Raw genomic sequence first — 27,581 nt, 5'->3', positions numbered from 1 at the left:
GGGGCTAAAAGAGCCAATGCGCGATAACCCCTCTTCACTCCAGGAAAGATGCAGTCGATACGGTCATCACTACCTTTCTAGAAGCCCGTCGCGACTGTCGAGATTGGTTGATGCCTTGCGATTACCCCAGGTCTACTGCAAGTGGATCACGTACCTGCGCACGCCGACGGAGTCGATATCGTCAGTCCTCGGCGCCTTGTCGCAATTGGCCAACACGACACGGGCTCCTATCTTTTATAAGCCTCGATCTCTCCACCTGGTGAATGATCTCCGTGGATTTGAAACTTGGCTTAAAGGCCTAGTGGTTGATCATTCTGCTACCCTCCAGCTGATCTTGTTGTCGCAACTATTTACTCCTTGTCCCGTCCGATTAAATGATTCCCTGACAGTGTAAAAATTCATCGCTATGACGCGAACTGAACCCACATGCAGTACTGCCTCATGGGAGACAAAAAGCATTGCCACCACAGATGATGGCAATAGGATGGACTCGGTCGGTCAGGATTCACGGCCCAGGGGGCGGATTCGTCGATCAATGACTGCTTGCAACACTTGCCGCAAGCTGAAAACCCGATGTGACTTAGATCCTCGTGGCCATGCTTGTCGCCGCTGCTTATCACTGAGGCAAGTGTTCTTTCATCTTACCCCGAAATTCTGCTTTCAGACCCACCGAGCCGTGACAACTTCCACCCACAAAAGGCTAACTGTCTTGAAAGACTCGAATGCGAGCTACCAGAAACCCCAGATCGCTTTCAAGACCAGGGGTCGGCATGGCTGGACAGCAACGGAGCCCCCCTCAATCGAGGAACGGTTGCTCCACCTGGAACACGGTATGGGTGAAATGATCCACCTGATGAGACAGATGGTAAACAACACATCCAATTTGGCAGGAAGCCCACGCTCCCAGGCTGCAAAAAGTCTAGATGAATCTACCAGTGGAGAAATTGGAGCATTGCCCCCATTCACTATCAAACCCGTCCAGTTCATTCGTGATCTACAACTCGAATGCTTCAGTGGACGAGATGGTCTCACTACCGATACTGACCTCATCGGAGATGTGGTTTCCTTGGGAATTATTGACATAAAGCTCTCTTACAAACTAATGGAATTGTAAGTTATCAGCATCGGTATAGGTTCAACTTTGACTGACATCTTCTAGATTTGTCGAATATTACAGCTCATGGATAGCAACAGATCCATCATCCAATATCCAGCGATCTGATACTCTTCTTTTTAATACGGCATGTCTGTTAGCTTCTCGGTATTTGCCTGGCATGCCTGAAGCCACCATTCATAACATCTCGCTCCAAGTCCAGAACGCTATTACCCAGGCGATGTGGAGAAAATCTTCCTTGTCGAATGATGTACTCCAGGCCCTGGCATTGTTATGTCTCTATCCTACTTCAGGTCACAAGGAAGGATTTTTTGATGGCTGGTTGTTGAGCGGGATCTCGATGAACCACGCCTTGATTTCTTTCGGATTTCTCAACGTTTCTCATTCTAAAAGTGCTTTAACCGATGAGATGCTCCCTCAGATGCGTCTTTGGAATATGTTCTGCTTAACACATTTACAGTACGTCGATCTTCCTATGTAAAATCGAAATTCGCTAACATCCAGCTAGTTCTGCTTTTGGATACGGTCGCACGCTCAACGTGCAACCGCATTATCTGGATCACTGCATTCGTGTTCTTGATCACCCTCGGGCTACTTCCGAAGATGGCAGGATTGTGGCAGAGATTCAATTATATCGCATTGCTCTCAAGCTTCAGAGCTCTCCTCATCGTCTTCGCTTTGCTGAGACTGAGTATGAGGAGATCGAGCGTTGGAAAATGGAATGGACACATCTCTTCTGTGAGTGCCATTCTCTACTCGGATACTCACGTTACCTCGGCTAACACTTTTTCAAGCAAATGAAGGCAGATCCACTTTAGAGCTCAGTGTTTGGTTCTGCCAACTGATTCTTCACCGAACTGCTATAAGACTACATTCCGAGTCCGATCAACTAATATCCGAAACATGCAACAACGCGCGCTTGATCATATCAAGGTCTCTCCAAACGCGCTTTTCTGCTGCACCAGGCCTGATAGACAATGTCTATTACATCCTGGGATATGCTGCTCTGACATTGTGCGACTACAGTCCATCTGATCCGCTTATTGATCAAGTCCGGGCGTTTTTGCTACACCTTGCCCCGAGCAGCGATCACCTCGCTTACCGTATCGCTTGCATCATCGGCGAAGTCCAACGCCGCTACTCCGAAGCAGCAACAGCTGATCAATCCTCACCCAGTGCGAGCAATGCGCTTTATGTGGCATCTCAGGCATCTCGCACAGAGAACATAGATATCGGTCAGCTGATCCCTACCGGTGGCTCCATGGACGGCATCGTTGATGGATATGGATGTTATGATCAACTCATCGCCACTGGGTATGTTCCACCCCAGCAGGCATTTTCGGCACCAGCAGTTTTCCAGCACCCAGCACCCGTGACTGGTGGTGCTATGCCTATTAGTTTGGTTCCTCGGGCACTTCACGATTATTGAGTGGATAAAATAAGAGTTTATGTTTTCTTTCTGCGAGTACATAGTTAATCTTGATGATTTCTGACACGACAGGGTTTGGCAAATATGATATGGACTGTTATGGGCAAGGGCTTGAAGGGGAACCGGGCTTGTAAATTCTTTGATTTTGGACACGGTTTCTAATTGCGCTGTTGAGCAGCCATGAAAAAAAAAATAAAGCAATTGTCAGAGAATTGAAAAATAAAAACATGTTTTAAGTTTTGTTCCGTAAGAGTACAAAAGTTACTTTATTCCGACACGGCGTTCTATACTCGGGGACAAGATGCTGAATACAAAATATGGTAATTTCATTAAATGACACAAAAGGTGTGGTTTATTTGAGGGTTACTAAACCTCAAAAACCGTTTCGTGCAAGATCACGATCTTCTATTCCAAGAATGTCTAAGAGCACAGAGTAGACCCTTTCAGCTCAGAACTTGGATACAAGATCCGTGGTAGACCCTTCTTCATAGAAACAGGTACTTTTCCATCATCTCCAACTGTTACAGTCGAGCAACTGATGATCTCAGTCAGCGTCGTACCAGCTGCGTAACCAGTGTTAGGCAAATCAAGGGTATATCCGTCTCCATCGACACCTTTGTTGGAGAGAATTGTGATGGTCTGAGTGCCCTTGTAACCCTTTCGCATTGCGAGGGTTGTTTGGTCTTGATAGATTGGATAATTCTAGTAACTTTGTGTGAGAACATTGTGAGTTTGTGAAAGGATAGGTCATTTTCAAGATACCTTGTAGGAGAGATAGCCATCATCTTGGCCAATTGCATGCGACCGAATAGAATTTGCGCTAGCAATCAGTTTATACAACGGGCTATCCGTGTTATATTTGGAAAGCCAGACAGCCTCGCGATTGTATGGGTCGCTACCCCCGTTGTAGTGCTGTTCCTGGCCCGCGTATATTATTGGAATTCCGTCAGCCATAATGGTGAACACTGCTACATTTTTTGCAAGAGAAATGTCATCCGTATACCTGAGATACGTTAGTAAAATTTATATCTCTCACCGACTAGTGAGACTTGTGAGCATACGAAGCAAAACGAGGATTGTCATGGTTTTCAATAAAGTTCCCAAGCAATGTTGAGTCGGAGCATGTGGATTTCACAGTATTTATCATGTTGGAAAGGTCGCTCATACTCCCGCTGGTAGACTGGAAGGCTCTTAGTAGCGGGAAATAGCTAATTCAATTCAAAATTAGCTGATTCAAATGCTCTTAGGAGGCTCAGTTTGTACTTACATCGGATAATTGAGGACACCGTCCATGACTTCTTGATAGGGACAGGTAAATCCCGCATCACCGTCAAATACTTCACCTACGCAGTATACACCGGCAGCTTTGTTGAAACCGGGCCAGAAATCCTTCTGGACATGCCTGACAGTGTCAACGCGCAGGCCGTCAACTATGTTATTATGTTAGCTGGGCAAACTTTCGGCATGCTGAGGGAAGAGGGATTCACTTGAATAGTTGGACACCAGAGATTCAATCCAATCATACCACAGGCTCTGAACATCGTTTCTTTCCGTGTTGAGGTCTGGCAGAGAAACAGTCGAGTCACCGAGCCAGCAATCCTGGACATTTGTCTGATTGCTGTAGTCGGACACTTCACAATAAGGATGGAAGTACTTTTGAGAATCAAATGGATCGAAAACACTGTAGTCAACCGAGTCCCCAGAGCCTTCATATCCCTACAATCCATGTAAATCAGATTAGCATCCGAAGACATGAATTCGACATGGAGAGACAAACCATGTGATTGGCAACAACATCGACCATCATGTACATGTCTCGGTCGTGAAGAGCCGAAATGAGGGAGTGGAGATCATCAGCCGTACCGTATTCGGAGTTAAGACCATAGCTGCAAATACTAAGTCAGTTTATTCTTATGGTAAGTTGCGGTTCCTTATTTTACCCACATGTCCTGCTGCCAATATCCATGGTAGGCAGATCCGTCGGAAGTGATTCCCTCCATTTGAGTAGTAATGGGAGTAATCCAGATGGCCGTAAATCCCATTCCTTGAATATAGTCCAACTGTAATATCATCAGAATTGCCCTGTTGAATATCCCGGAATTGAAGCCATACCTTTTTCTCAATGCCTTTCCAGGTACCGCCACAATACCTCTGGCCATCCATTAGTCTTAAAGTAAGGCCGAAATTATTTTCCAATCAAGACTTACTCCGTATTTGGTATCGCAAGTGGCAGTAGTCGACTCATCAGTTCGAGCGAACCGATCAGTGAGCATGAAATAGATAGACTGGGACCGCCATTGAGCTGGAGTTGCAGCGATTGCTAAGCCAAGCAGGCTTGCAAAAAGGGGGAAATGCGGAAGCATAATGTCTTTCCAACAAATTGATCTTCAAATCAGGGACGTAGAAGGTCGGATAGTGAGATTTTTTAATTCACTGTAGTTCCAAATGTGTCAGTAATTAGTACTTCCTGGTTGAGAGTAGGTCCAATTAACATTTACCAAGGTATTCCAAGAAGACAAAAAGCGACCAGGAGATCGTCGCAAATTTCCTTCAACTAACCGATCCCAGTCGTTTATAGTAGATCTGAAGTAGAAAAGCACACAATAGCATATGCGCTCGTGAAAATGTAAAGTTTATAAGGCACTAGAACCCCCCTATGCAAAGTTTATCAAAATGTAGTTCAGAGGCGGAGCGACTAAATCTAAAACAACCAGATACTAAAGGTGGTAGATCATCGGCTTTGACACTGAAAACCCGAAAGGCATGATACGCACTGTGATTTGCCCAGATCCCGATTTCACGTGGCCTGGTTCGCTATTTCAACTGTGTTGACCCATGACGGGATTAGCCAGGAATGTCCACATGTCAGTACGCTAACGCAGGAATGCAAACGCCAGACGCTTGGGGCCCGTAATTAAAACCCTGGCCTTAAAGGATCATCGCTCGGACATGCCGTCGATTAATCAGGTTGCTCGATCGCAGACCTTAAATTTCCAGGGTCGCAGACGGGGTTACAACGGGGGGCTGGAAAAGCTTGGGGGCTGCTGCCGATCGCATTCCTGATGTTGATATTCCTCCGACGAGCGTTAAACTCTGTAGATATTAAGTCTGCCATTATTATGGCAAGTGCAATTCATATATTCCCTTCAGAAGCTCCGAAGACTGTACGGAGTATGTTAGAACCTGACTGCCTCTCTGAATTTCTTTTTTTTTGGAATTTTTTTTTTTTGCATTTTTCTGGAAGTCCACGGGTGGGGAGGGTAGATGCCCGCATGTTTCACGCATAAGCACTAGACAGAACCCGCGTGGACTCGGTTTGGAGGAACCGGTCTGCACCTCAGCTTGTCCCACATTGCAAGAAGGAGCGGTCATGAGTTGCATGCATTGTTTCAAAATTCGGGTTTCGGCCATAATACATCACGATTCGGTGCGAGGCCGACTTCTACTAATTTCTGTGGAGCGGAACGCGTGGACGTTTGACAGTCGGAGTTGAAATAGGGGAGCGTTGGCTCGATTCTTGTCAGCTCAGTTCATGGATATAGCTGGAAATCATTGGTCTTGTATTGAAATTGGTCACTACCTAGGTAACTCTTCATTCATATCAAGAAAAGTGCTCCAATTTGGGCTATCAGAATATCATAGGCAAACTATCGGAGATTTTGACTCCGTTCTGGTACTTGGACTTCTACATACTCCTTAGAAGCTCACCATTTCAGAATCCACTTCTTACTCCAAGCTCCTTCCGAGGTGATCTTCTGCAAATCACCGACTAACAGAGACTGGGATGTTGAATTATAGTGCACAGATGACGACGGAACGGTCTTGCCGTTGAGAGTCACCGAATGGGGGCTTTTCTTAACGCCGAAAACGGTAACCTTGTCAAGCGCATTTTCTTCCTTCCAGTCGCCTTGAGGAATAGCACTAAGAATAGACGAAGCTGCCTTGAACTTGACATTGAGAGTGGCGTTTTGAACAAGGCTAACGCCATCATCAATGTAGAGATCTCCCTGGGCAGATCCATGGGCGTCAAGGGCCGTGAGAAGAGACCATGGCGAGTTACGAGCCTCGCGGGTTGTCAAGGCAGGGTTCTGCATAGGGATGACACTTCCACCACGCACGAAAACCGGAATGTGACCCAGGGGAGCAGGGATACTAGTGTTGACACCGGGCTCGGCCTGCACAGCAGAGCCGTTGTACCAGTCATACCAGATTTCGCCGTCCTTAACACCTGGGAAAACACCATGCACAGTATCGACCTGAGGTGCAAGAACAGGGACAACCATGATCGATGGACCCAGAAGGAACTGGGTATCGACACGAGCCAGCTGGGGCTCATTAGGGAACTCCCAAGACAGAGCTCGCATCACAGTTGATCCGGTGGTATGAGCCAAGTGGAACAGTGTGTAGAAGTACGGTAGAATGGCGTAACGGATCTTCATAGCATCCTTAGACGCCTGCGCAACCGACTCCCACTGGTAGGGCTCTTGGCTGATTGCGGAAAGGACGTTGTGGTTGCGGTAGAAAGGGAAGAAGGCCGAGAGTTGCATCCAGCGGTTACAGAGCTCTTCATCTGTGTTGCCATTGAAACCACATGTGTCAACTCCAAACATAGGAACACCGAAGAGCGAGAAAGAAAGCGCCTGTGGGATCGAGAAAAACATGTATGCCCACTTGGAGGCATTGTCGCCACCCCAGTGACCTGCCCATTTACCAGATCCAGCGAAGGTAGAGCGACCAATGATAAAAGGTCGCTTCTCGGGAGCCACAGCAAGGAGACCATGGTAAGTGGCATTAAGAATTTGATGGCCGTAGAGGTTGTGCACATCATATTCCTGAACACCATCGGCATGGGTTGCATTCGGAGAAACCGCATGCACAGCCAGATCGTGACCAGACTGGTCGTGATTAATCACGTAGGGAGGGTAGTTGATATCGCGTACTCCAGCAGTAGGAGTAGTTCGAAGGTACGAGGCAGAGGAACTAGCGGATGAACCACCAGTTGCTGCAGCAGCGGCTTGGCTGGATGAAGCCGCAGAGGCAGAGGCAGCCTCTGTTGCATTGCTGATGTTGAATGCTTCTGGGAAATCGTAAATGATATTGCCGGGTTCGCCAGGCAGTGAGAATCCAGGGTGAACAGGGTTTAGACTCAGGTTCTTGGATCCACAGCTTCCAACGCAGAAAGATGATACTTCGTTCATGTCAATCCAGATACCATCGAAGGCAACCTTCTTGTGCCAGGTCACGAGCTCGTTGGACCAAAAGCTGCCGGCTTTCGGATGGTGCCAGTCGGCATAGACAGTATATCCGGGCCAGACGGCGCCGATGTAGGTGCTGCCATCTGGGTTTTTGAGGAAGACATCATCCTTGGCACCGCGGGTATAAGTATCGTATCTAGATACGTGTGAGTTCATGCGTTGAGATTGGAGGTGAAGAGGACTCGGATGTTCCACCGGTAACTTACGAATCAGACTCATTATGAGGGTTTGGAATGTAGAGTGCCGAGTCAACGATCGGAATGTAGTGACGGCCACTCTCATGCAATTTCCCTAAGAATACTTCTCCTTCCTCGTAGGAAAATCGGTTGTTGTCATTATCAAAGTCGCGGTAGCCGTGCATGTAGTCGATATCATTCCTATGAAGCTGTCAAAATGTATTCGTCGCAAAATCTCATACCTAGGTAGATTCCACCCACCAGATGTTCTCTAGAGGAATCTCAAACTTCTCAAATGTGTCAACAACCTCTTGCATCTCAGTCCAGTTATTATAGCCCCATCGGCACTGGTGGTAGCCAAAAGTAAAGTACTGCTGCATTGCGGGCAGGCCAATGGTGCTAATTTGATAGTTCTTGGTAACCTCGGCCTGTGAAGGACCAGAATAGAAAGTCAAGTCGATGCTACCACCAAGAGTGCGCCAAGTGAGCTTTTTGGGTCCGGTCAGAATTTCCTGGCCATGGGCGTTTCGCAGGAAGACACCATGGGAATAGGAGATATAGTCCTTAGAACTGTCTATCTTGCCACTAGAAACAGGAGACATCGAACCGTGTTTCTGGGAGGCGTCATAATATCGGGTATCGAGGTAAAAAGGATGACTTCCGTAAACATTCCTAAGTGGAGAGTTAGTTCTTTTCTTCTCCGTAGGAATGATTTGTCAACTCACGTATCGATGGGATCTCCAATATCCGATGCATACATGGTCAGGGTCAAGTTCTCTAGCAGATGAAACTGCTGAATATGCTCGCCCAATCCATAAAGGTTGTAATCTTCCGGGAGAGAAGTGACGAATTCAGTAAATTGGTTTTCGAAAACCAAAACCGAGCCGGTTGTGTCGAAGATTGCATCTCCAGTGGATTTTCGAATGACCTTGAAGCTGAAAGAAGGAGAATTGGACCATTTGAACTCCAATTCACTATTTGCGCGAGATGCATGCTTTCCGCTCGCGGGGCGAGGCACACTATCTTCGGAAAGGTGGTACCACGACGCATTTGAAGAGTCCACATGGCTTGGTACGATCTGGATGTTCAAACGATCGTTCGCCAGGTACTCGACTGAGAAATCCAATGATTCCACGTCTGTTCCGTATGCATTGCACGCCTTTCCAGCCAAAGCCAAGGTGGCTGACACTCCAGTGGTAGTCTGCTTCACATTCGAAGCTTTGTATCCAGGACAGGCGGTTTGAGCATTGATCGCCTCGGGGTCGTCGATGTTGGCGATCAAATTAGCCCCTTCGTCTGCAGCGGCGGGGATAGTAAACTGATGGTATGCCGAGGAAATGGAGCTGCTTGGCGTGAGGGTCGCGCTGGAACTAGCGCTATAAACCCCCGGCAACAGCCAAGCACCAAGCAGTAGGTCTGCGAATCCAACCATAGCGACCTGGGGTGTTCTCTCTTTCCAATGTGGATCGGAAACAGCGGTCTCTCTTCCTTCGAGCTCCGAGAAAAAAGAACACTCCTTTCGACCCTGTCTCCAGCCTCTCTTATAGCTGATTGCGGGGCAGATCAACCTGCAGTTCTCGTAGCACTACAGTCTCGAACGCAATCTCGCCGACAGGAGATACACCGAGGGCATCCCGAATCAGACGGAAATGAGCTCAGAGCGACCGTATAAAATTTCCGTCGAATCTCCGTGAATGCGCTGGGGACACACTGTGAGAGCTCCAGCGCAATGTCCCTGCGTGCGAGTGGCTGAATGCTTTTGCGGGGTTGGGAGGAGAGGGGGCTTCCTAAGGTTGGGGCTTGGGAATATGCGGGGCAGATCATCCCACTTGCATTCCACTCTGAGGTGTGCGACAGGACTTGCAATACTGTAAACAACCCTAGGCAGCCCCCTCAAGAGTCCCTTACCGTGGGCATCCATTCAAACCATACCCAATATGGTCAAGTTGGCAGAGATCCCTCAAGGGCCGAAAGTTTGCTGACGCTAATGTATGGCCAGGGCCGCTCCGTGGATCGAGAATGGTGATTGGCTGGTCACCCGACAATTGCCCGAGCTTCTCTCCCTCTCTGGAGCTTATTAGCTCGAGTGTGCTTTGAATAGGTGAAGCTATAGGCCTGACAGAACCCGAAACCGGGTAGCTCATATCATGCAAGCAATATTAAAATGCCCGCCACCGAAGACTGGACTGACAGCAAGATCTCTAAACAATGCGGAGTCCAATGATTCCCCAACCTTGGAAATGCACCAAGTACAATCCAATGTTGAGGTGAGTAACCCCCGGAAAGCGGAGAACCTTGATAGCCTAATGCTTCGCCAGAGTTGCGGTTCGGGCCTAGTTGGACTCAACACCGGTGAGTCTTTTCACGCTAGCGGGACAGTTTCGAAATGAAGGACCCCGGTGACGGGATACTCTCGCCTCTTGAGAAATATGCATTGGCCGGATCACGGAGTAGTTGCCTGCTTCCTTGCTTGTGACAAAGTAACTCGGAACTTGAATCCCTAACCTCTCAAAAGGTCCCGAGATTCTCGCCGGACACTCGGGACTTTTTGAGTGTCTGATCATCGAGCTGAGTACTTCAATGGCGGCACTCTCCGAAGATCCACCGGACTAGAATTCTAGCGGTGACATGATGTTGGGGCAAGAAAATAATGAGTGGGATCAGTCACGATTCCTCGTCACAATTTCGGCTTCCCGAGGAAGCAGCATTCTCTCGGCATGGAAACCCCCCTCTCAAACATCATCATTCATTTCACAGAAGCCTGGAGCGGCAGGAGGATGCATTTGATTGGATCGGCTGGGCCGCCCCTAGAGGTCTAGAAATTTCCACAGATATTAAAGGGCGTCCCCGTTGAAAGACCTGCAGAGACGCTGGCTCGTCGTGGCTTAGTGGTGGACGCTACTGTGATAGTCATCAACCAGAAAATCGCGCATCGCCCCGCATATCCTCCACTCAGAGGTCCATCTGGGGGAGAACAGGGCGTAAGTAACAAGCTCTAGTCCAATAGAAGACACTCTACCCCATCCCTAGGGTTCCCTCTTTCGTCGTCATCCTGGCCAAGGGACGATAAACAGGGGGATCTCGTCGAATGCTTCGCTTAGATGCCGAAGGTTTCCGCCTCATGGCTTTCTTGCATGATTCTGGAAGGAAAGATGTCTTAGATCCTCGTGTTATTGGTTCGAAACTCAAACGGACGGACCCCAGACCCCTGATAGACTTCTCTCAATCTTTTCAAGCACGGGCATAAGAACGTGGGGCAACATGAAGGTCAGACATAAATCTGACCAGAACCAGATTGAGGCCATAGAAGTGCTAGACTAAGGGTGGATGTAATGGATGTAATAGCAGAGGTAATTAGTACTGTATCAGGGCCTCGTCGTGCATGGGCCTTGCGGGGTTGAACTGCTAAGCAGGCCCCGCGCTTTTTCCCCAGAATAAGTCTTAAACTTCATGATTTCATGATTCCGTGATTCTACCATCTCAGCCCAGCTGTGAGCCCACCAGTGGAATTTTATCATCCACACCTACTACTCTGTCCCTCTGTTTTGGTTATCATGCACTACAACCATCTTTAACTCTGATCCTTGACGCTCTCTTCCATAGTCTGCGCCAAATCATGGACCTCGCCCAACCATCCAAACCATCCTCAAAACAAGCATGTGATAATTGTCGCAGGCGCAAGATCAAATGTTCGCGCGAGCTGCCTTGCGATAAATGTCAACGCCTGTTACTATCTTGCTCTTACAGCGATGTTTTGCGCCGAAAAGGCCCCAAATTCCGAACGCTGTACCCTCTCGCCCCTGTTCATCCCCTTTCGGCCCGAAGTGACACCCCCCGAGATCAATTCTATGCCGACCAGGACAGTTTTCCCGACCCTTCTGTCTTTAGACTGAGTTCGCCCGCTTCACCCGCATTTGCAATTTCCGATGCGCATTATGCCTCCTCTCAGGATGCCTCCGATACACTTTCCCAGCTCCCGCCTCCGGAGCTGGCCTCCTCTCCGGACTCTACGGATTCAACAGCAGAATGGGCGAATAACCAGGCACTCCCACATTCGCCTCGCCTGACGCCGCAAATTCTTTTGGCACATGTGAATGTTTATTTGAAGTACTTATTCCCGATTATGCCGGTCGTTCGGGGAGACGAGTTGCGTCGCGACAGTCACCAGCCAGAGCTCCTCTCTCCGCACCGATACGCTTTCCTGGCATCGCTGTGTGCGGCAACCCATATTCAATTGAAACTTGATGGAGCCACACCGGTCCCAGATCCCGTTCGCTTGCAAAGTTTAGGCGATGGCCATTCCCTCGTCTCCGGGGAGAAACTATTGGCGGAGGCCGTGCGGGCGCGACGCGAATGTGACATCGTGGAAGAGATCAGTATTGAGAGCCTTCTCACCTCTTTCTTTCTTTTCGCCTCTTACGGGAATCTCGACAAGCAAAGCCAAGCCTGGTTTTATCTATGCCAGGCTACTTCAATGGTGTTTACATTGGGCTTGAATCGCGAGTCCAGATACGCAGAGTACCCACCAGAAGAGGCCGAGGAAAGGCGGCGAATCTTCTGGCTTCTCTTCATAACGGAAAGGTTTGTTTTCAATTCGACCCCTGAAAGAGTCATATGCTAATTGAAATAGGGGCTATGCGCTTCAGCAGTCTAAGCCCGTCATGCTTCGCAGTTCGATTCACAAGCCGCAAGTTCTTTGTTCGGAAGATCCAATTCTAGCATACGGTTTCATCAACTTGATCAATATTTTTGAGAAGCTCACGTCCAATCTCTACGACTGGCTGGCTGCCGGAGGGGGTGATGGGCTTGTCGAGAGACCACCAACGTCCGTTATCCAGTCCAGTCTTTGCAAGCCCATATCACTGGAAGGTGTTCTCGAGATTCAACAAGTGGATATCTTGATTACACAACAATGGCTACAATCTATGATGTGGAAGCTATCCATGAGCCATGCAACTCAGCCAGGCTCGCGTGATGACTCGGTATTGCCCTTTCACCTCCCGGTTTTGGTCGGAAAAGCCGTGATGAGTGTTATTGGATCTGCATCTCAAGGTGCAGTAGATGCGCATGGGATCGGAATGGTAAGGACTCTACCGTGTCTCCAACTCGAAAGATTTCTCGTATGAAAACTAATTGAATTATTGCAGGAGCAAAAACTCTTCGACATGGGTTCCTCAGTCGCCGACGTTACCCGATCCCTAGGCTCGAAGGCTGTCGATCGGCTTGCCGAATCGACGATCGATCCCCGGGAGCTACTTTGGGGTATACTTCACACGCTGTCGCAGATTCGTGGCTCGCCATCTTATTTGTTTCCGGACTTGTTAGACCGCTGCAAGACGGTGTTAGGTTTGGATTGCACGATCACTACTGGCAATTTTCTTCCTACCCTTGGCGCTGCCACTCCTGATCAGCTAAGTGCATGGGCAGTTGAACATGGATGGGATTCATTCGCAAACAGGGAAATACAGGCTGAAGCCGATTGTAAACGAATCGAGGCTATTACTGATATGTCTGGAATGCACCAAGGAGCTGGAATTGATTACCAAGATTGTCTGCTTTCCTAGGATAGGTTTGACTCTTGTTTATATGTGGATTTTATGACTTTTATGATACCATTTGGAGTTAACTAGAATAGAACTGATCATTCATACTTTCATTATCGATCGACTATCTACTAGGTACTAACTATCCTCGGGTATCTCTACTACTAGCAGGTAGATACCAAGAACGAAAAGAAAACTTAGCTTTAAATCCGGAAAATAAAATTCACCTGGAATGGGATTCTCCGGGACTGATTAACAGACAGATGTAGGTAGAGGATAGGTAGTAAATACAAAGGTAGCCACGGCCCAACCTATCTTGGTATCGGCCCGCAAATTTTCCGAGTCGCGATATGTGGATAGCTTCAACAACCTACCTTCTCCCCCGGATCTCTAGACGAGCAATGAAACTAATGCAGTGGTACTAGGTAGGTGTGCTACTAGACTGAACACTATTGTTAATAAAGGTACGGGCGCGCTAACTATTAACTAGTCCTTTTATCGGTATCTATCGACTCAATTCCGCAGACCATCCGAACCGTCCAAACTTCGCCCAATTACCCAACACCCATTGCCACCACCTCCGCTGGTCCGTCCGACTCAGTTAGCTCTGGCTGGGCATAATGACAAGCCTCCAAACTCGATCGCTCGTGCTCCGCGCACTCCGCGCAGCTCCAACCAGCTCCGGGTCCTCATATCGTCACACCTCTCCTCTTCCCTCTCTTAAAACCCGAAGATTTCCCAGCAACCGATCGCATTCTACATCATCCGTCTCTGCCGATGAGGTCTCGCATTTCTCCAAACTCGCCAGTTCCTGGTGGGACCCCATGGGACCATCACGAATCCTCCACCTAATGAACCCGCTCCGTCACGAATTCATTGCGTCGTGTCTGGCAGACAGCGCGCCAGCTGGCTCCCCAGTTCCCCAATCCTCCAACTCCGCGACCGCCGCAAACCTTGATTACCTCGACATTGGCTGCGGTGGGGGAATTTTTGCCGAATCACTGGCGCGCACCATCCCGCTCGATCGCGCTGCCTCAGCCCCAACGCCCACGCGTGCCGCTTCCATGACGGCAATTGACCCAACCACAACACTTATCCAGATCGCGCGGGACCACGGACGCATGGATCCCACTGTGGAGGCACACATGCGGAGCGGTCGCTTCCAATACCTGAACACCACACTAGAAGACGTTCTCGCCGGTTCCACGCCTGCTTCCGCCCCCGCATCTGCACCTGCATCTGCATCTGCATCCTCATCTTCACCAACCGGCCACCAGCAATTCGACATGGTCACCCTCTTTGAAGTAATTGAACACATCGACCCAACCACCACAACACCCCAGGCTTTCCTTGCGAACTGCCTACGAGCCCTTAAGCCCGGTGGCTGGCTCATTGGATCGACCATCTCCCGCACATTCCCATCTTGGATCTTAAACCAAGTCATTGCCGAAGCACCCTGGCCCATTGGCGTCGTACCACGTGGCACGCACGAGTGGAGCAAGTTTGTCAACCCTGATGAATTGCACTCGTGGGCGCAGGAGGGTCTCATGCGTGCCGCTGATACCAACGTGACCCGCGCGGGTCCGGCTGCGCTGGATGGTATGCGCTGGAAGTGTGTTGGTACAATCTATGTGCCTGGACTAGGCTGGAAGATTGTGCCTGGGTCCGAGGATTGGGGAAATTATTTCTGGGCTGTGAAGAAGGGGATTTGAGGGCGTAAGATAGATATCCTTGTAAGATATATGCATTGTCTGTACAATAAATTTACTAGAGCAAGATTTTTTTTAATAAATATACCTACTACCAGCAGTATGGCGTATTCAACTCAACATAGTACTATTTCGCCTTCAAGTTGAAAGGTTCCCAATCCCTGCCATATCTCTCGCTGTAAGCGATATGGGTTGCGACGGAGGCGACTATCGCGATGCTGGCGGATAATCATCCTGTCAGTGATCGCCCAGCTTCCAAGGTTGACAAGCTTGGCTGGTCGTTGTTCATCCAGCTATCTGGCTCCCAGGTGACCCATATTTTTGTTCATAAACTTTGCCCAGTTTGATATCCGTTTGTTCTCGAAGTACCTCGTAGATGAACTGCATTTGCATCTCGTTGTAAACCATCATCATGCGTTGCTCGCGCATCAAGTTGACCGTTTCAAAGATAGGGTCAGTTTCAGGATCGGCTACTTGCAGCAATTGGCCCGATTCAAGCTCTTGGAGAAGATAATCAAGGGCGATGAAAGTTCCTGTGCGGCCGACGCCTGCACTGCAGTGGACCACACGCGGATTGTCAGGCCCCGATTTGGAAGCTGATAATTTTATCAATTCAAGGAGCGCCTCGCGATCGTTGCCTTCTGGCTTGGAATAATCTGCCCAGCCCGCAAAGAGAAAATGCCACACGATCTTCGACTCTGAGCCGATTGTCAGCTGGAGCTTGCGAATCTCCGAGCGTGACTTGGCATCAAATGTTGACTCTAACAAGGTGACCTTGCCCATGTTCTTGAAAGTTCTCATTCTCACCGGGCTGCTTTGATTGGTCACCATCGGTTCCAACTCCGATTTCTGACTCGGAACATAAAGCTCAATAGTCGAAGGCATTTCTACCTTCATCTTAGCAGCAACTATTTCGGCGGACTCCCGAGGAGCCTTCTCGGTGAAAATCTGTTGAGCAACGGGTCGACTAACAATGGCGGGTTCTTCAGCCTCTGCTGTCTTAACCTTCCTCTCGGTTACGGTGGTTTCAATCCTCTTTTTAGATTCCTCGGATACAGTTTCTTCAGCATGAGATTCCTCAACAACAGCAGGCTCAATCATTGTTTCAGGTTGCTGCTCTAAATCGGCGTCTTCAGCGGACTCCTCAGTCAGGGTCATAGAAACCTGCTCATCGTCCAAAGGGAAGTACTGTGCACATTTTTCCCGACCTGCCTCGAAAGTCTGTGTCAACATGACAATAACAGCCACATCTTTACTTTCATGGAAGACCATATGCCAAAAGTGCGAGATATAACCAAGCTTAGGCCCCTGTCGATTTAGAAAGTTTGTTCAAGTTAGCATCATGATTGTGAGAAATGGAAGGAGAAACGCTGATGCACTACCACCTACCTAGGTAGGTAGTTCAACAAGGGCATCAAGGATGATGAATTTGCCAACTCACCTGCGTCGCGATATATTTCCTCTTTTCTTGTGTGGCCGAGTCCTTCAATGTGATCGGTGAGGCGTTGATGAAATCACACTCACCCTCGGGCACCCGCAGATGAATGCGGGAGTTGGCCCATGCCTGTACATTGACATATCGATTGCGGGCCTTGACTTTTGGATCACTTTCTAGGTAGTAGGGATGGGCAGGATCGTTGGACAACATGCCATCAGTAAGTCGTACCCGCTGCATCCATTCGAGGTCTTCAAACTTGTCGTGAATCTCTACAAATATACCAAAGCAGTCAGTCAACTGGCCATCCAGATGTGCGAGGCACCTGGACACTCTCCTCCAGGGCTGCCTCTTTCCCTCCTTCTGTCCTCTACTCCGATCAAGCCACACACTCTCCACTCCTTCACTTACCTGCGACTGACTGACACAGAAACGGCGGGACATGATGATCGTCCGTATTCTCGGGATCTAACCTGGGGCTTCCCTGCTTGCCACGAATCCCAATAGCCTTTCGACGACTTTCATTAAGTGCAGCTTGTAGTACATCCGCACCGCTGTCTGGCTCGGACATCGTAGCCCATCTCACCGAATCCTTGGAGGTCTCACGTCTACGGAAACAAGATGTTAGTGAAAGTGCAGTGCGGTATACAGCACTAGAGGTCATACATGATCGAATTGTTGGTATTCCTAGAGAACAATTAGTATCATAACATAATACCGGCTAGATTACATACCCAGCGACGTCTTTTGTGATCTCCTTCGCTTGAATTTCAAATTTAGCGATGAAGTGGTGAAGTGTCAAATCCCTCGAGGGATCCTCCTGTGGTTTTTGAACTTTCTGCCACAACGCATCAACCAGCTCGACATCTGCATCTGGGATTACCTCGTCTGATAGAAATGTGGGGCCTTCATGGTCATCGCTATCTCTGAACTCTGAGTGCAGTCGTTCCTGAACAGATCCTGCACTGGCCGGGCGTGAACTTGGATTTCTTTTTGATTCGGACCATGCTGATTGCGACTGGTCACCATCTATATGGCCTGCAAGAGAGATCTGTGCCAGCGCAATAAGGTGGTATGCGATATGATTTATCATATCACTCGGCCCCAGCTCTACATTCTGCACTGTAGGACAGAATGGACATTCCTTAATCATAATATCCTCGGGTAGCTGTTGATAGCATGCGGCCGCGATGTCGTCGATATCGTCGTCTTCGAACTGGTCTTCATGAAACTGATGCAAATGGTCTATGAATCCAGATTCCGATTGAAAGAAAAAGGACGTATCATGTGTTTTATCAACACAGGTCCAACCACTAGAAGGGTGTTGGTTTCTCATGTGATTCAACCACTCCTTACTTGACTCAAAGAGAGAGTTTGGGGTGGGACAAGATTCCAAGACACAAATATACGGCATAAGGTCCTCAATAATGTGGCGCCTTTCTCAACGATTAGCCAAAGATATCTTCCTGTGTACTAAGACAGCAGCTACTCACTTCCATCTTGTTCCGCTCAGCTCTTCTTTTGAACAAACCAGAAAGCAGTACGGACACTCCGACTCTTTGATGTTGCCGAATACCTTTGGTGGCGGAGGAACATCCGCGTCGCTATAATCAACGCCATGGTTTGGCCTCTCATTGGCGGAATTGCCAGAGTAGGCCTTTTTCATTCGATCAGGTTGAGCTGTTGTCGCTGTCTTAATAGACTGGCGAGCCCTTTGCATACGCGGTGATTGCTTTGTCGCTTTTCGTGGTGTCTTCGACGTGAGAGAACCAGTGATGCTGGCTGTGGACCTGAGTGCCGACCTTGGAGTTGCTTGATGGCCCTGGTCGGTCTTTGTTGCAATTGGGCCGTTTTCGGCTTTTCTGGTCTTTTGGTAGGAAAAGTATTGCTGGCGCAAGCAGATGGTATCAATAATGCGTTGCCGTAGACCCTCACTCGCCTTGGATTCCTTCATGCGAAAATCTATGAGCATTTTTGCACCATTGCAAAATGCTTCTGTTAGATTTACGCCATCTTCATCAAACTCAACATGGTTTCCGACTTTCATGTATCTGCGGAGAATTCCTGAGCGGCGAATGGCTCGAGACAAGCGGAAAAGACCATCCAGCGTCTTGCTAACAGCATGGAAGAAATTCTCGTCTTGCATTCCCTTGGGTATTGTGACACTGTATGAAAGAGTGGACTGCGCTTAGTTGTGTTAATATCAATGGACATTGATTCAGAAAGAAGCTCTAGGCATATGGCATACTAATCAGGTCCGATTTCAAGTCATCTAGCAACTCGACCATCGTTGATTGTTGCAACGGGGCATTCCGCAATCTCCAGTCCATCGAAGCTCGGCTTGGAGCCAGTATGAAGTTACTCGTCACCCACAGATTAAATCGGAAAATTTGGTTTTCCATATCCTGCATGAGCGGCTCATCCTCGGCCAGTGTACTCGCATATCTGTCGAAGAGCTGTGCGCATTCAGCAGCTCTAGATGCGATAGCCATTGTGGTTGAGGGATTGAATATCAGATGTTCACCATGCCTAGTGATATCCTTTGCCAGAATCAGTTCAAGTCGAGAATGAGAACCTAAATCTGATGCGGGGCCATCCGTCGACATGTGTGAGTTGGCAAGTAGTAAACTAGCTAGTTATAACCTGCTAGTACTCTAGAGCGCTAAACCCGAAGGGGAAGCGAGAATCCTAATAAAATGAGGGGTTTGCAGCTAACAAACACCAGGCAGATTGAGGCTGACAAATTAAAAGTGAGAAGTGAGGCACCTGTTGCACATCAGGATAGCTCACCAACAACAACACACAATACTACCTAGGTATTCAGCGACATTTTATTCCTGATGGTAGTACCTACCTAGATACTAGGTATATCTCACACGATGACCGTTCGTCCAGCGGAAACCGACCTGGTTTTTCTAGTGTCAGATGTTATTACAGCGTTAGGAGGGCCCTTCAGGCAGTCCCCACGACTGTACCGTGATCTGAAGATATCACTCGCCATAATGGCCTTGGAGATCCACAACACAGATATTCTCGTGGCCCTGTCCGAAGGATCTACATTACGGCGTTCATTTGAAAATATGGCAAAGGCTTTCGATAAGGCCTTACGCGGCGACTTCGTGAGCGCAAAGTATCTGCAGCTAAAGGCAGAAGAAGAAAAGCAACCTCCTCGGGCCTCCAAGTGGTGGCCCCGATTGTTGCCTGGTTGGACCGATGCCCCTAAAGAAGAAGTGAAAATTTGGACGCAAACCCCTTACTCATGTCTTGGGATGGTGCGTGAGCTTCTTCAGAGCTCTTTGCAACGAGAGCTAAGGATAGCAGAGCTCCTGAGTGATGACCATCGGGTAATTCAAGACCTGACCAGCTTGACGAATATTCTGGTAGAACAACTTGATAGTGGTCAATCTCTTGAGGACGAGGAAGACCTGACTGAAAAAGCACACCCGACCCCGTTGATCAGCGAGGCGGCGATTTGTGGTGAGACCAGCATTCGCCATCTATCGCAAACTCTGTACCACACTCTGCATGAAAACTGGCCCTGCCAATCGGAAGGGCATGAGCATAGCGGAAAGCTAGGCCATTGTGTGGAAGCAAAGCTCTGCCTTGACCCCCGATGGAGCTCGCGAGATCCAGATCCGTCGCGCGATAGCTTTTTCATCCTGTTAGCGGGATCAGATATCATTCAAGAGTGCCGAATTCGTTGGGGTCCTATTAAGTTAGATATTCCTTGTCTTATCAGAAAAGCCAGTAGCTGACATATGCAGTGTTTCAAATGAAAGGAACACACTTGCATGCCTTGTTGACCACGAAGATTCGAAAGACATCTGCTTACAACTGACGAAGGATGGCAATAACAAACTATGGGGTCTTGAGCTAGGGCAGCCACTTGAAGTCCTACAGCTGGAGGAAGAGTGCGCTGGGAGAAGCCTTGAAAGCCTTCGAAACTTGCTGGAGGTTGTGAAACCCACATATGCAGCAAAACGAGTTCTGGGGCTGATTTTAGCACGGTCTCTTCTACACCTTCTAGAAGGACCGTGGATCAACTGGTCTCTATCAATCGATGATATCTCTCTCTTTTGCAAGGTGCAGAATGGCCATCCATACCCATTATTCGACAGAATATTCCTCTCGACGATTTTCAAAGGAATTGATAGCCAATGCGGTTCTCAGGCTAGCCGACGGCCTCCTTACAGTGTTCACCCATTTCCGACGATCCTTGCCCTTGGGATCGCGCTGGCCGAAATCGAGCTAGGAGATGAGCTTTCTGATATCTATAATCAGCCATCTTTCACTGGGCTGAGAAACAAGCCTTCTAGGCTTGCGAAAAAGCTGTGGGAGGAATGTGAGCGTCGGTTCCATTTGGAGACTGGTTTAATGCGGGCCGTCAGGTTTTGTACAGATCAGACTTCGTTTCTTCGCTTTGCCGATAAGGGCAGAGAAACTGTGTTCGCAGATTCGGGATTTGTGGATGCATATTACATGAAAGCTATCAGGCCTTTGGAAGAGGATCTCGTTAATGGGGCGAAGTGGACATGGGATGAAGTAAATTGGCTCCAGCGTCGCGACCTCAGCGATCAGGGGATTTGCAAAATCATTACCAAGTTGAAAAACGACCTCAACTTTGATGAGAGCAGTCATCCAATGATAAAAACGCAATCAAAGGGGACCAAACCATTAGGACCCGTGGCATCCTTGCTATCGATTCCAGAAGCCAACGATTCCACGGATGATAGCCAACAGAATCTCCCAATCAGCGAAACTCTGCATACCCATGACAAGAAATATCATTATCAAGCACCCGACACGCAACATCCCGCGAGACCGAGGACCAGAGATGACTTTGACGTAGCAATTATTTGTGCACTACCTCTAGAAGCCGATGCAGTTCTTTCAACTTTCGATAATCACTGGGATGAAAAACTGTACGGCAAGGCAGCAAATGATCCCAACTTTTATTCAGTTGGCGTTATAAAAGGTCGAAATGTTGTTCTAGTTCACCCTCCACGCGCTGGCAAAGCCCCTGCCGCCAATGTCGCTACTGCGTGTGCCATGAGCTTTACCAAGGTGACTTTAGCCCTTGTTGTTGGGGTATGCGGAGGCATTCCGTTCAAAAACAACAGTGAAGAGATCTTACTTGGGGATGTGGTGATTAGCAAAGGGGTTGTACAATACGATCATGGACGACAGTACTCAGATGGATTCAAACGGAAGATTGATATGGAAGCGTCATTAGGTAGACCGAACCCACAAATTGGCTCGGTTTTGGCGGCGCTGGAAACTCAGTTTCACCGAGAGAACTTCCAGCATAAGGTGAGAACCTTCCTCGATGACTTGGACGAAGATGTGACATCGTATCCTGGGCATGTGGAAGATAGGCTATTCCCATCGTGGTACCGTCATAAACACCACAATACCCAGGTCTGTCGTGAGTGTGCAGACTGCCGAAAAAGTGACGACCCCGTCTGCGACGGTGCTCCAGAATTAAGCTGCCGAGTGACTGGTTGCGAGGATGTACAGCTCGTACAACGGTGTAGACAGAATCAGAGGCATCAACCGATCGTTCACGTTGGTCTCATGGCATCTGGAGATAGTGTTCTCAAGTCCGCTATACATCGTGACCAGATTGCAGTGAACGAGAATGTTGTCGGGTTTGAGATGGAAGGAGCAGGTGCTTGGGATGCCTTACCCTGTGTTGTCATTAAGGGGGTCTGTGACTATGCTGATAGCCACAAGAATAAACTGTGGCAGAAATATGCAGCAATTACTGCGGCTTCTTGTGCTAGGGCATTTATCCAGTACTGGTAGTGCGCCAGTATTGATGAGCACCTAAGCAAATATTGGAAATTAAATCAGTTCCCTTCCCAGGGTCCGGTACTACCAGAACGACACCGATCAGAAAGGATATTGATAGAGACACAACGCGCTATAACCCGACGCTTTCTCGTTGAGTTTCATTGAAATCATAAATCATAATCATACAACTCTCGAGCCTTCATGCACCAGAAAGATCCAGTATGCAACGACCGATGCAGAGAAAAGCAAAACACCTCCGGTATTAGACAACAAGGGACAATACACTGATCCAATCCAATCAACACCTGGGCAGTCATTCACTTCCTGCCCTTCCCTTTGTTCCTCTTCTTCTTCACCTCAGGCTCAGGAACACTAACAGTTCCCTGAACAATATCCTCCCCCTGACCTTGCAACTGCTGCGAACTGCTAATAAAGAAAGTCAGATCACGATTCTGTTCCTCCAAATCCGCCTTTTCAGCCTTCAGTGTCGTATTCTCTCCAGAAAGAAGATCCAATCGTTCTAAAAGAGACTGATTCATAGTCTTTTCCTCGCGGTAATCCTTCTCCATCCGCCGGGCAAGTGCCTCGAACTTATCCGCCCGCTTCTCAAGACGTGTTCGATCACGCTCGAGACCCGGTATCGCCTCAGCGGAGAGAGCATCATATTTAGACTGAAGATCTTCCAACGCCATCATAGTCTTGGAAGAAGCCGCCTCGGCAGCAGCAGCAGCCGCACTAGCCTGCGACGCCTTATCCGCCGCCCGTTCAACAATCTCTTCGAAATATGCGCGCTGACTCTCCAGCTGGCTCGTGAGGAGGTGGGTGTATTCCACGCTCATGTTCTCAAGTTTCTCGCGTGGGACGGCGTCCTCCCAGTCTGGTGGATCCAGCGCGGAGTGGTCTGCGGCTGGGAGCTCGAGGAGTTTGCCCCCAGGTTTGCTTTGGATGATGCGGTGTACGTATGCGTCGCCTTCGTAGTCCCAGACACGTTGGGAGGTGAGATCCATGGCGAAGGCGTGGGAGGTTTGTTTCCAGTGGTCGAAGGCGTGGGCGCCGTCGTATCGGCCGCAGCCGACGCTGCCGCAGATCAGACATGCCCAAAGGTTAAGGTCGGATTGGCAGACGCTGCATTCGGCGGGGTCTTCGTCTTCGCAGGGGAGTTGGCTGGTTTTGCGGAATTCGTCTTGCGTGTAGCGGCAGACGGGGCAGCCGCTGCCTTTCCACTTTTGAAGACATGTGCAGTGGAAAACGTGTTGGCAGATAATTGTTAGGAGACCGGTTGTTTCGTCCATCCGCTCGAGGCAAACGGGACATGTTGGGAGCTCGATCAGAGCTGGTGTTGGAGGGGCGAGGGGTTTCGAGGATAAGGTTGCTTGGCTAGTTGATGGGACGACGCCGTGCCGGGGTGTGCCTTGACTGTTTGAGGGTGGAATTACGCCAGAGTCGGATGAGAAACCAGAAAGAGATCCCGGCTCGGCTACCTGGATTTCAACTGACTTGACAAAGACGACATGGCAGGTCTCAGGCTAGAGGCAGTTAGCAAACCAATATCCCCTAACCAAAGAAGAAAGAAAGAAAGAAAGAAAGAGGAGAGCCGTACCTCCATGCTATTGAAGACTTTCCCATTCCACTCCTTCTGCCATTCTCTTGCCTTCCTCCCACTCCGAAACTTCATCAAAACCATGTACCGATTCGCACGCGAGGTCCGAATCATTCGAAAATGGCAAACATCATCAAGAGTCTTCTCGCCCACAAAGCCCAAAAAATCAGAGCCAGATAGATAAGCCGGCACAGCCAAAATGCACAGCGTCGTGCAATCTTCCTCGGGGCCCTGTGCCGACGACGACGCCATCGCAGGAAACGGATACCCCGGTGGATCAGTGCTCTTCGCTCCAGACCGCGACCTGCCATGTCCATATCTAGTTCCATGCTTGCTACTCGCGCCAGGACCACTGCCAGCAGCGATGGCATCATAGCCCCCGGAGTCAGGCCCATGTCGCGCAACAGCAGCGGAGGACCCTTTCAAGTAGGTCGGGTAATCGTCATCATCAGCGAGGAAAGACGACTCCCGCACATCGCGATACAAATGAACAATTCCCCAGATACTCTCGCCGACCTTCTGATCCAAGGGGATATAGCGACCCTTAGTGCGTAGTCCACCCAGGATCTCGGTGCCGATGCCCGCCGCCACGAGGTTATCTTCTTCCTGCGCGGCGCTGCGGGCGCGGGCGCGCTTTGGCGGACAGTCGGGGGTAACCATATCAATGCACTCGATGGCGATAGTGTCGAAGCGGATGTCGGTCGACTTATTGGAGGATGACAGAGAGGTAGATGGGGCGTGGGGTGAGGAGGGGCTCTTGCTTGGTGTACTTGTAGCTGTCTTTGTGCTGGCGGTTGGACGCCCGCTATCACTTGATGAGTCAGGGTGATGAAGTCGAGATCTTCGGTCGTGAGTAGGTTCCTTGTTGGTACTTGCGCTGGAACTTGAAGTGTGCGTGGACTTGGAGCTGGTGAGGTACTGGAACGGGCGCAGTGCTTCGCATGCGGACTCCAGAGCGAGCGAGGTTGTCGGCGACGAGCTGCGTGGGCCGGGAAAGAATTCAAGAATCAGGTGGTAGAAGTAGGCGGGCATCCCGGCCGATTGCACCCCTTTCACTGTGAATGGGCATCAATAAGATCGATCATCTGGGGGTTCTAAACCAACGCATGAATGCCAACTTTCCCAATCGACGTGGGTTGATTGCGATAAGGCAATGACTAATCATCCTAGGATCCCCGGATCTACCACTTTCAGTTTAGCCTCAAGGCTCCGAGTGGCAACAGACGAGAGGCAAAACTTCCATGGTCCGGCTGATTTAGACACGGAGTGGCGATAATTGAATGGCTTGCGCCTAGGCTCTCAGTGAGAAGACTATCAGGGTGGGCATAAGCGACAGGTTTGCGTGAGGGATATTTACTATGGGTTATAAGTTCTAGTTAACTAGTAGTATGTTTACGTGGAAGAGATATTAGTGAACCGCAAGAATAGCGAGTTTCAATTCATAGATAATAAACTATGGAACACCGTCAGGGGTGTCCGAGAAAGAGAAGTTATGCCCGTAAAACCATCAAAAAAAGCAGGAAAGAAGCCGCAGCCTCGAAACCGACCAAACGCCATGCAGGCCACATAGGGCCTATCGTAGTCGAGCTATCATAAAGAGCGTTTACTGACCACCCCGAAGACGAAGCACCAAGTGAAGAGTAGACTCCTTCTGGATATTGTAGTCGGAAAGAGTTCGGCCATCCTCCAGCTGCTTACCGGCAAAGATAAGACGTTGCTGGTCAGGAGGAATGCCCTCCTTGTCCTGAATCTTGCTCTTCACATTGTCGATTGTGTCCGACGATTCAACTTCCAGTGTAATGGTCTTGCCGGTCAGGGTCTTGACAAAGATTTGCATACCACCACGGAGACGGAGAACCAAATGCAATGTAGATTCCTTTTGAATGTTGTAATCGGAAAGAGTACGACCATCTTCAAGTTGCTTGCCAGCAAAAATGAGACGCTGCTGGTCAGGAGGAATACCCTCCTTATCTTGGATCTTGCTCTTCACGTTGTCGATTGTGTCCGATGACTCCACTTCCAGAGTGATAGTCTTTCCGGTCAAAGTCTTAACGAAGATCTGCATACCACCACGGAGGCGGAGAACCAAGTGAAGGGTGGATTCCTTCTGAATATTGTAGTCGGAAAGAGTACGGCCATCCTCAAGCTGCTTGCCTGCGAAAATCAGGCGCTGCTGGTCAGGAGGAATGCCTTCCTTATCCTGAATCTTGCTCTTCACGTTATCGATAGTGTCGCTAGACTCAACCTCCAGGGTGATAGTCTTGCCAGTCAGAGTCTTGACAACTATGAACAGTTAGTACAAGTCATTCTTAGGTGAGGCGATGCTGAGTAGAGGAACACATACAGATCTGCATACCACCACGCAGGCGGAGAACCAGGTGAAGGGTGGATTCCTTCTGGATATTGTAGTCGGAAAGAGTACGGCCATCCTCAAGCTGCTTGCCTGCGAAAATCAGGCGCTGCTGGTCAGGAGGAATGCCTTCCTTGTCCTGAATTTTGGACTTGACATTGTCGATGGTATCACTGGACTCAACCTCGAGGGTGATGGTCTTGCCGGTGACTGTGGCGAGTTAGTAAGGAAGATTCAAAGAGAGGAGGGTAGGGGATGTGATGTTGGGAAGTGGCGGTCAACATCGCGACCAGGTTGCAATGCGGCCTTGTCGGGATAGAGGAAGGAAGGAGACTCACGGGTCTTGACGAAGATCTGCATGATGGGGAGAGTGCGATCGGATAGTCTGGTGGTGGTGGGAGAGTTGATGCAGTAAGATAAGGGGGGAATGTGAGAAGAAAGAGAGGGAAGAAGGGAATGGGACGTGAAAGAGGGGAAGAGGTCTTAAGTATGAGCGCCGGGAGGGGGCGAGAGTTCCTTAGTCAGATGTGGCAGTGACAAACAGAACAAGCGCCAAAGTATGGGAAGTTGCTAGAACGATGAGTCAAGAAAGAGAGGAACAGGGTCATTGACGCCACCGGACTGTTCTGGTTCTTCGGGCTCTCCCCGGCATTGGCTGGTACCTGCCGAAAGACTCCATCTTCGGTTTTTAATAGGTTCTATAGTGCGCGACGCTATAACTATCAAAGTTTTCCAAAGACTTTGCCGCTCCGAAACGGGTGCCGTGTTGCCGGGGGCGCATTGTAGGCTACAAACAAGTACGAAGGCAGCCGTGGCTGGGGCAATGACGTTAGTAGGGGCTTATCGTAAAAGGAGGGGGTGGACCAGGACGTGTCCACCTTTGAGGACAAGATTAGACCATCGACTCCATTTGAGTGACATTCTGGCCAGTGAGAATGTCTGAAACCATCGAGGTACCCAGTGATGTACCCGAAGTGGACTACGTACACATGCACGTGACTGTCAGCTGACCCCGGATCCGGACGACTGCCGAGCATGGATACATACAGTACTTACACCTGGGCAGTGTGTACACTATACATTGCAATTACAGGGAACATGTTCATTTACTAGAATTGCCAGTAGCAATGGTAGATCCATTCAGGATATATAGACACGCAGGCCGCGAGGAGAATTC

At 49.2% G+C, this 27,581-nt stretch overlaps 8 protein-coding genes across 8 annotated transcripts; 4 read left to right on the top strand and 4 right to left on the bottom strand.

The window, feature by feature from the left end:
• Window positions 1–406: 406 nt before the first annotated feature.
• Window positions 407–2,543, top strand: N7533_005649 (Transcriptional activator of proteases prtT; the record flags this gene model as incomplete). Its single annotated transcript, XM_057102299.1, has 4 exons — window positions 407–1,110; window positions 1,160–1,573; window positions 1,623–1,852; window positions 1,909–2,543. The coding sequence occupies 4 exons, from the start codon at window positions 407–409 to the stop codon at window positions 2,541–2,543; spliced, it is 1,983 nt and encodes a 660-aa protein (XP_056961929.1).
• Window positions 2,544–2,963: 420 nt separating this feature from the next.
• Window positions 2,964–4,909, bottom strand: N7533_005648 (alpha-amylase; the record flags this gene model as incomplete). The annotated part of the gene is made up of 9 exons (XM_057102298.1): window positions 2,964–3,245; window positions 3,306–3,546; window positions 3,605–3,751; window positions 3,811–3,973; window positions 4,031–4,259; window positions 4,321–4,429; window positions 4,488–4,603; window positions 4,656–4,694; window positions 4,751–4,909. Coding segments are annotated over 9 exons (1,485 nt in total), but the record flags the coding sequence as incomplete, so codon positions are not given.
• A 1,338-nt stretch (window positions 4,910–6,247) lies between these two features.
• On the bottom strand, window positions 6,248–9,406 carry N7533_005647 (glycoside hydrolase family 31 protein; the record flags this gene model as incomplete). Its single annotated transcript, XM_057102297.1, has 4 exons — window positions 6,248–7,934; window positions 8,005–8,175; window positions 8,236–8,646; window positions 8,700–9,406. The coding sequence occupies 4 exons, from the start codon at window positions 9,404–9,406 to the stop codon at window positions 6,248–6,250; spliced, it is 2,976 nt and encodes a 991-aa protein (XP_056961927.1).
• Window positions 9,407–11,590: 2,184 nt separating this feature from the next.
• Window positions 11,591–13,538, top strand: N7533_005646 (putative C6 transcription factor (AmyR); the record flags this gene model as incomplete). Its single annotated transcript, XM_057102296.1, has 3 exons — window positions 11,591–12,555; window positions 12,605–13,055; window positions 13,122–13,538. 3 exons carry the CDS (start codon window positions 11,591–11,593, stop codon window positions 13,536–13,538), a joined length of 1,833 nt encoding a protein of 610 aa, XP_056961926.1.
• Window positions 13,539–14,137: 599 nt separating this feature from the next.
• On the top strand, window positions 14,138–15,229 carry N7533_005645 (3-demethylubiquinone-9 3-methyltransferase; the record flags this gene model as incomplete). The annotated part of the gene is made up of 1 exon (XM_057102295.1): window positions 14,138–15,229. The coding sequence occupies one exon, from the start codon at window positions 14,138–14,140 to the stop codon at window positions 15,227–15,229; it is 1,092 nt and encodes a 363-aa protein (XP_056961925.1).
• A 282-nt stretch (window positions 15,230–15,511) lies between these two features.
• On the bottom strand, window positions 15,512–18,807 carry N7533_005644 (uncharacterized protein; the record flags this gene model as incomplete). Its single annotated transcript, XM_057102294.1, has 5 exons — window positions 15,512–16,534; window positions 16,668–16,933; window positions 17,073–17,269; window positions 17,396–17,892; window positions 18,193–18,807. The coding sequence occupies 5 exons, from the start codon at window positions 18,805–18,807 to the stop codon at window positions 15,512–15,514; spliced, it is 2,598 nt and encodes an 865-aa protein (XP_056961924.1).
• An 856-nt stretch (window positions 18,808–19,663) lies between these two features.
• On the top strand, window positions 19,664–22,466 carry N7533_005643 (5'-methylthioadenosine/S-adenosylhomocysteine nucleosidase family protein; the record flags this gene model as incomplete). Its single annotated transcript, XM_057102293.1, has 2 exons — window positions 19,664–20,376; window positions 20,426–22,466. The coding sequence occupies 2 exons, from the start codon at window positions 19,664–19,666 to the stop codon at window positions 22,464–22,466; spliced, it is 2,754 nt and encodes a 917-aa protein (XP_056961923.1).
• A 305-nt stretch (window positions 22,467–22,771) lies between these two features.
• Window positions 22,772–25,086, bottom strand: N7533_005642 (putative RING and UBP finger domain protein; the record flags this gene model as incomplete). Its single annotated transcript, XM_057102292.1, has 2 exons — window positions 22,772–23,980; window positions 24,055–25,086. 2 exons carry the CDS (start codon window positions 25,084–25,086, stop codon window positions 22,772–22,774), a joined length of 2,241 nt encoding a protein of 746 aa, XP_056961922.1.
• Between the last annotated feature and the right edge of the window lie 2,495 nt (window positions 25,087–27,581).

The sequence above is a fragment of the Penicillium manginii genome (genome assembly GCF_028828005.1).
Source record: "Penicillium manginii strain IBT 31320 chromosome Unknown utg000004l:1.0-7231830.0:1.0-7236170.0, whole genome shotgun sequence".
NCBI classification, from domain to species: Eukaryota; Fungi; Ascomycota; class Eurotiomycetes; order Eurotiales; family Aspergillaceae; genus Penicillium; species Penicillium manginii.
This window is presented reverse-complemented; position numbering and strand designations above follow the sequence as displayed.